The sequence below is a fragment of the Pteropus alecto genome, unplaced genomic scaffold, assembly GCF_000325575.1.
Source record: "Pteropus alecto unplaced genomic scaffold, ASM32557v1 scaffold24, whole genome shotgun sequence".
Taxonomy (NCBI): domain Eukaryota; kingdom Metazoa; phylum Chordata; class Mammalia; order Chiroptera; family Pteropodidae; genus Pteropus; species Pteropus alecto.
Genome location: NW_006439192.1, coordinates 1990012 through 1998035, shown reverse-complemented (window position 1 = coordinate 1998035; position 8024 = coordinate 1990012). Strand labels below are relative to the sequence as shown.

The window sequence follows — 8024 nt, the reverse complement described above, 5'->3', positions numbered from 1 at the left end:
ACATCAGAGTGGGCAGGGGGGATTCTCTCCCAATTACAGAGCATGTGGGAGTCAAGAAAAGATTCATTTTCATAACAATTAGAAAAATCAAGGTAATTCCAAAACTTCTAAAAAGCGTCTAATGTGCAGACTGCAGCATTCTCTAGGCATCGTGTGGAGACCCCAGACTCCTCCCTTAACAGCTCCTACTAGCAACCAGAGCGAGCAGCCATGCCGCCAAGGGCCCGGGGCTACCGGGCCAAGCAGCCATGCCGGACGGAGCAGAAGGTGCCAAAGCATAGCCTGGGCCCGCGGGCCCGCGCGGGGCGCTACGAGGGGCTACTGGGAGCGGCTGCAGCGGCGGCCTGGGACAGGAAGGTACAGGACCGAGGCGGGAGGCGGGACCTGCGCCTGTCTTCCTTGGGCCCGGGGACCGGCGCGCGCTCCAGACGAGCCGCATCGCCTGTTGCGGAGAAGCCCTGCGCTCCTGCCCGATTGGGAAGGCAGAGGCTGCGCTTGCCTGGGTGCAGCCCTGGGGCCCTGAGGCCGCGAGCTTGGCCTTCCTCTCCCCGGCCTGCCCCTGCCTCTGAAAGCAAAAGCGAAACCGCCCGGACCCAAAGGAGCGCCTCTGCGGGGCCGGCGGGGTCTCCGCGGCGCCTGGTCCCCTCCTCCGCTCGGCTGCCCGGCTGCCCCTCTCCGCCGGGACCTGTGCGGCCGGCGACAGGCACCAAGGCCGTGGGGCTCTGACACTGAGGGAGCTTCTGTGCTACTTGGAAGGTGTGAATGTGTTCTGAAGACAAGTCAGAAGAGCAGCAGGGAGGAAGGTGACTGGACATCCACGAACAGTGGCTCTGTGGCAGCCAGCAGAGCCTGCAGTCTCTCTCTGACCCTGGAGGACGCCCGCCGCGCGGGGCGGGGCGGGATTGTGCTGATTCGGGCCTCCCTCTGCCGGAGGCTCTAGTGTAACTTTAAGGCTCTTCCTTGGTGGCACCGAGGCGAGGAACAGCCAGCTGTCTGATTCCTTCCTGCCTTGATTAGGGGGCGGGGACGGCCTGGCCTAGGGGGGAGTCTGCTTCCTAGCCCAGGGCTTCCAGTGGTCAGCTGCTCTCTCCTCCTCCGGCTCTCCCTCCCCTGGGAGTGTGGTCAGGAGTGGGCCCCTCCCCCGCCTCTTCAGGCGGTAGAAGGGCTTGGTCAGAGTGGGGGCGCTGAGACTGCCCAGCGTAGGCCCCCCATCCTGTGGGCTGCCAGGATTTAGAGCACCAAGTTCGCTCTGGGAGACCTTGGGGGTGGTGGCTGACTTCTGACAACCCGCAGTTACATTCACCAGCCCTACTCCCTTCCTCTTTCACTGAAAGACAGGCTGTAGCTCCTTCTCCCGCAGCCTGGAGAAGTCCTCAGGAGCTGAGCTGTTAGTGCTTTGCACATACTGCTAAAGTGTTTCTATTGGTTTGCATAGTATTTATTATATTTCATATACACATGGCTGATTACTGTACAGTTTACACTTTGAACACAGACTATGATATAAGTGCTTGAAGATATAGAAAACCTCTTCTCTATTGAACATGCTGGTGCAATCCTGGGACAGCCACCATCTGAGAGAGAAGACCCTTTCAGATGGGGCACTGGCTCCCTTTGAGCCCTACAACTAAGCCTGGGGTCCTCACCTCAGATTCTTAAGTCCCTAACACAAGGAACCCCGAATATACTCTAAAGGTAATGATTTTCCATTGGAAGATGATTAATACTGAAACTGGCAAAGAGAGACAACATAAAAAAATTCCGGTTTATCCACAGGAGGTTCTATACAGCTTCGGACATCACAGTAAAATCTGTGTGTATACTGAGTTGAGGGGAGAGGGTGTGTGTGTGTGTGTGTGTGTGTGTGTGTGTGTGTGTCCTGAATGTCATGTAGAGCATTCTGGGGGGAGCCATCCATTGGGGAGGGGAAGAGGACTGTCACAAATGGAGTAGAGGTGTGTGGGGATGGGAAAGGCTGGCGGGTGAGGACATGGGATTAAGAGGTGCTGAACTGATTTCATGCCTGGTTCTCATTTTTTTTTTTTCTTTCCAGGAAGCCCACATAGATTTCTTACAGATGAGGCTGAAAAAATAAGTACCCTGTAACAAGTCAAAATTAAAATGATTTAAAAAAATATATCATCCCCAGCCACAAAGAGCCCTTGTTACTTCTGCGTTCATGCGCTCTCGCGTTTGTTTCCTCTCCCCCTCTCTCTCTCCCCCCTTCTTGCTGCTTTTGTCTTGATTCCCGACAGAGATCCATCCATCGCTAGAGGCAGGATTGAAGACTGTAGGTCATGCGTCTACAGTCAGTCGTTCATGCGAATAGGAGACTAAAGGAAGTCCCTTACGGAGATCATGCCGTTAGCCTAGAGGAACATGTGCGCTACTTGTGCAGCCCTCCGGTCCAGCTCTCCTCCTGTGTGCATGGCAGAGTGTGTGGAGTTCAAGGGTTGGGTGTCGAGGTGTGATCCTGAAGGACACAAAGAGAGAAGGAGACACTTAGACTTTAAAGGTGCAACTCCCAGCAAAAACCCCAAATACTGAGTTTTGTGCTGGTTTTTCAGTCAGGGTCTGATTCAGAAAAAGCAGCCTCCCCAAGCAAGGTGATGAACTGAAAGGCATTGAGCTCAGAGCCCCTGACCTTCCTGAAATACCAGCCATCCTTCTACTCCCCAACCTAGAGGCTGCTTCTGAGGTGGCAGCCCTGGCCTACACTGGTTCCTTGCCAAGTGGATGAGCACCCCAGAAAACCCTCCTGTGTAGGTGCTCTGTGCCTCAGAAAGGAGGCAAGGGGTTCCCACACCTATGAAGTCACCTGGGCGGAAATCCCCATGAGTAGGTCTTGTACCTATAAAAGGGGCCATGTTCATGAGCCAGGGCTTGTGCCAAGAGAGGGGCTAGGCTAGGCAGCGGTACCCTTCTCTTTCTCAGTTCAGTTCAGTCAACATGCACTGATGTCTGCTATGTGCCAGCCCTGAGATCACTGGAATGGAGAGACATGGTCACTGCCTCGGGAGCTCGTGGCTTCAAGGGACAACAGAGCCTCTTTAGCTCTGGTCCACAGCTCTTACTGTCAGGTGCCTCTAGCTCCTCTTCCCATGCCCTGTGGATGGACAACCTCCTGTGGCCAAGAGATCTTTGGAAGACGGGTGCATTCTCTCTAGGATATTGTATATCTTAGGGTGGAAGACAATGCTTTGCCTGCAGCATCAGTTCCAAATTCTGCAGCCCGGGATTCACAGCAAGACATTACTCCTGACACCTCACGGTGCCTCATCCTCTAACATGGGTGAAACTCCATGTTTCCAAGACCAGCCACTCGGGGTTCTGTCTGTAGGGACCTTGGGGCAGATGGGGAAAAGGAGGACAGGAGTTGGCAATCTCCTGGGTGGGGCAGGAAGTGACGTGGAAAAGCAGAAACCCATTCTAAGGCAGAGCTGTCTCGACAGGGAGCTGTCTTGGGCCCTATTGGGACAGGATTGGGGAGGAAGCTAGGGATGATCAAGGTAAACTCATTCTGTCTGAGTGGTTCTCCAGGGATGGGAGGGTAGTGCTAAGCCCCTTGCCGGAGGCAGGGGTAAAACAAAAAAGCAAGCCTTCTACTGCCATGGCTTGAAGCTGTCACCTAGGAGGGCAAGACTGTTCCTTCACTGCCTTCCGAACTTCCACCTGCTCCCAGTGCCCACCTGCTCCCTGCCTTCATTTGTGGCTCTTCTATCAAGGACGCCATCCAATCTCCTCTCTGCTAAAATTCTGCCCACCACCCTCAAGACCTCTCCTCCACGAAGTTGTCCTGAAAACTCCAGCTCACACCTGTGTCTCCTCACAACTCTGGAAGCTCTTCCCCTCTGTGACTACCTTTTATTTAGAGCATACACAGAGTGTAGAGGTTAAGAGCCTGAACTCTGAAGCCAGATTGCCTGAGTTCATATCCTGTCTCTGCCAATTTCTTGCTGCGTGACCTTGATCAAGTTACTTACGCTCTTTGTGACTCAGTTTCCTGTGCTGTAAAACAAGGGCAATAAGAGGATGCATCTCATTAGATTGTTGTGATGTTTAAAAGAGCTAACGATATGCAAAGTGCTTAGGACCGTGAGCAGTATGTGAATGTGACTATAACTGGGCTCTTTGGAAATGCCACTATCTTTGACCTGTCTCTCCTTTTTCATGTCTGCACTCTTCCCCTGGCTGCAGTATAAACTCTCTGAGGGCTAGAGCTAGGAGTGGGCCTTCGCTGACGGGCCCCACACCGCCTACCCCAGCATTAAGCATGCCTCGAATGAGAGACCTTATAAAATCTTGAGTCTGGGGGAAGACAGGCTACAATCTCCTACCCACTTCTGTGGCCAGGAACGGAGCAGAGAAGAAAGTTCAAGGCTACGAGATCATTCTATGGCAACTGGTCATTTCATCTTTGGGTAAACGGAGACTCCAGGAGGAGCAATGCCAGGTCCAGTGGGAACACCTAGGCAGCAGCAGGGGCAGGACTAGAATGCAAATCTCCTGGCTCCATCCAGTATCTTCTGCCATCCTGCCCCTCTGCTCCTGGATGCCGCTCAACAAAGGTCTCACCCAAAAAAGAGCTTAGAATATAGCTCTTTGCCACTCCTAATGACTGTGCTGGTGAGATTCTTTTTCTCCTTTCATTTCTCTCTGCTGTCCCACCTGTTACCAACCCCTACCCAGTGTCTGTGGCTCTCTCCTCTCCCCAGCCTGAGGCTCCAATACACTTGCAATGTTTAGGGAGTTAGGGTGGACTATAATGTAAAACAGCCAAATAAAACATGACCCCTTGCATCCCTTCTCCTTCCCGTTGAGATGACTAATTAATTAAGTTTTAAACTTATTAAAATATTCTGTTGTCAGAGCTAACACAAGTCTTAAAACCACAGTGTCTGAATGGAAAGTGTCTCTTAAAAAGAAAAACAATAAAAACCGCCAGCAGCCTTTCATGCTGCAGCTTTCTGAGAGTCCCAGAAGGCAGAGCCACATAGATGCAGAAGACTGCCAAGAACGCATGCCCTGCCCCAGCTCCTACTAACCCAGAGGGCTGCTGGGCTGTCCCTGCCCCCAGCCCTCCAGCTGCCTTGCTCCATGCTGTCGCTCTAGGAGCACTGAAACCCTAATTCCTGGATCTAAATACTTGGGCACAAGGCAAAACCCATTAGCTGCAACTGTCTTCCCCAATCAGGCCTTGACTAAACAGCAGTTTTCTAACTTCTTAAAAACTATCAGAAAGCACCCCTCCCCCAACCAAGGCCTTAAATGCAAAAATCTTTCCCAAGGTGGGAATGACTGTGGGGCATCAGGATGAGTGATTGGGGTCTTTTCAGCCCTCACCTGGGATGGGGGTATCCTGTCCTTTGGGGGTGTTCCGTATCTCTGAACAAACTATAACCGTCATTCCTTTCAGCTCGCCTTTTAAATATAAAGTCTACAACTGTGCCATGTCACGTCTAGGAGGTTTGTAAGGGAAAACCAAAATCAGTCATCATAACTCACACCTCCATATGCATAACAATCACTTGAGGAGCTCAATGCAGAAGCCTGAGTTCCAGAATTTTAATTTAGGTCTGGGGCAGGGACCAGGAATCTGCACTTTAACCAAACTCTTGGATGATCTAGATACAGGGATGCGGAGGATGCTTTGAGAAACAGTGGATTAGAACTTGACAATTTATAAAGCTCTTTCACAGAGATAAACTCATCGATCGCCACAAACACCCTGCAAGGAAAAAATTGTCCTCATTGCTATTTTACGGTTAAGGAACTTGAGGCTTCGAGAGGTCAATTGACTTGCCCTCGTCACATTGCGCATAAGATCCACGGTTAGTTGAAAGCTAGGATACGTATGTTTTCCTTTACTCTTCACAGCTGCTCTCATGGCTAACATGATTATTTTTAAATCTTTTTATTGAAGTGTAACACACATTCAGAAGGTACTATTCTTATCCCCCCTTGAGACAGAAGCTCAGGACAATTAAATGACTCGTGTAAGGTAATACGACCTGCAAATCGGAGGAGCCAGGCCTTGAATCTAGACTCCCACACCCCAGCTTTCACCCTCTCTGAAACATACACGGTCAATTCCCATTATCTGCAGGAGCATTCCAAAGTCGCCATGAACACCGAACTAGGCAATACTGAACCTTTTCTCCTCAGGAAAATACAGCATTAAGCTCCCGCGAGCTTCTGTTCACATTTTTGTCATCCAATGAATATATAACCTTGTTTTATGTGTGTTTCTGTTTAAAGATACCTTTTTTAATATACGTATTGTTGCTTCATTAACATAGAACTCATGGCCAACAGCACTCTAACTCATGCCTGAAGGAGGCATATGGAACACATATTTTCTTCATAAGGCACTTCATAGCCTTCCTGGACTTAGAAACACTAGACAACTCCTCAGCTCTGGTCGTGGAGAAACAACAAAATCACCAACAAATAGCCCCCAAAATGCAAACAAAACAACAACAACAACAACAAAAAGTGGCATTAAATGGACTTGTTTGACCTCAGCTGAGAATGTACACACAGGGCGACTCAGACTTTTTACCAATGTGCACATGCCCGTTGATGACCATGAAAGTGCTGTGAGTGCTGGTGTTAAAACAAATGTGAATTAGTAAGAGAATTTGCAAGTGTGGAAACCACAAACAATGAGAGCTGACTGTACATGCTTGCAAGTGGGTAGTCGTAAGTACTAAATACCAGAGAGCCCTTCCGCCCCATTCACCATTATCTCTGTAGTTTGTCTTGCTGGGAGGGTAGAGCACTGCAGGCCACCTGCCAGGCTCTTTGGGACCTAGGCAGGTGCCTGCCCCTACGCTGGCTCCCTTACCGCTGTCCCCGCCCTGGCCTTTTCTTGGCAGAAGCCCTAGGTGCTGGAGCCAGGATGCTCTGTGTTCCTGACACCATGCTCCACAGTCTGGACACACATAACCTGTGGGGGGTGTAGCCACTCTGCAGATAGACCATCTCCAGAAAATTAAAACAAAAAAAATCCTAGATTCCACCCTCCCCCACAGCCTGGCTTCTGGGCTGCCTCTCTCTTTTTCAGAAATATCAGTAGAACCCAAGCCAAACAGTAGCTGAAATTTAAAGCCCCTGCTGCTGCTGCCACCATAAGGAAAATAAGACATAAGAGTGTACTTTTGCATCCACTCTGCTTTTTCAAATTATTTGCACCTTTGGATTATTTCCAGAACTGATCACAGCTAGTCTCCTAAACTGGCAGCCTGGTGGGACCCCCCCTGGCAGTGCCAGGGTTAATACTGTGACCTCCTTAAGCTGCTGAGGAGTCAGGTCTAATTTTATCCTTTAACTGGATCTACCAGTCCTCTTTTTCACCCAAGTGCTGAGGTATGTCGGGAAGCCCAGAGTCAGCACTTGTGATGGCTCGGGAGCAAAGGCAGTGGCCCTGCTTTTTGCCAAATGCAGAAAGCTGGAGCAGGCTTGCCGTGGGGCCCAGAGCCAGGCCCTGGGGGGTTTAAATGGCAACAACCCAGTTAGTGCAGCGCTGGGGACACAGTGCTTCCTCGCTTCCTGCCGACTCCCACCCCGATGCATCCTGTACTGAGCTGCCCCGAGCTGGGCACAGTGAAGAGCCTCGGGGCAGCTCAGTACAGGATCCCTCAGGGAGGACGAGGTCAGAGCTGGCCGCTGAAGCCCCCAGCACCGCACAGCTCGTTGGACAGCCTTCGCCGCTGCGTCTTCATGGCCCCCTTTCACCGCACATCACCGCACACCCAGCTCCTCGGCCGCAATGCCCCATGCTCAGCTGCCCCGAGCTGGGCACAGTGAAGAGCCTCGGGGCAGCTCAGTACAGGATCCCTCAGGGAGGACGAGGTCAGAGCTGGCCGCTGAAGCCCCCAGCACCGCACAGCTCGTTGGACAGCCTTCGCCGCTGCGTCTTCATGGCCCCCTTTCACCGCACATCACCGCACACCCAGCTCCTCGGCCGCAATGCCCCATGCTCACACAAGCCATGCACCAAGGTCTGACAGCTCCTGACTTGT

General features: G+C 51.6%; 1 protein-coding gene across 6 annotated transcripts in view; it reads right to left on the bottom strand.

Moving 5' to 3' along the window:
- Positions 1-6: 6 nt before the first annotated feature.
- ANK1 (ankyrin 1) overlaps positions 7-8024 on the bottom strand; it is a 187965-nt gene continuing 179947 nt past the window's right edge. For all 6 annotated transcript variants that reach the window (XM_025049978.1, XM_025049979.1, XM_025049980.1 and 3 more), the window contains one exon: positions 7-2473. In XM_025049978.1, coding sequence (XP_024905746.1) covers positions 2447-2473 — 27 coding nt within the window. In that variant the 3' untranslated portion in view covers positions 7-2446. The remainder of the gene's footprint in view (positions 2474-8024) is intronic.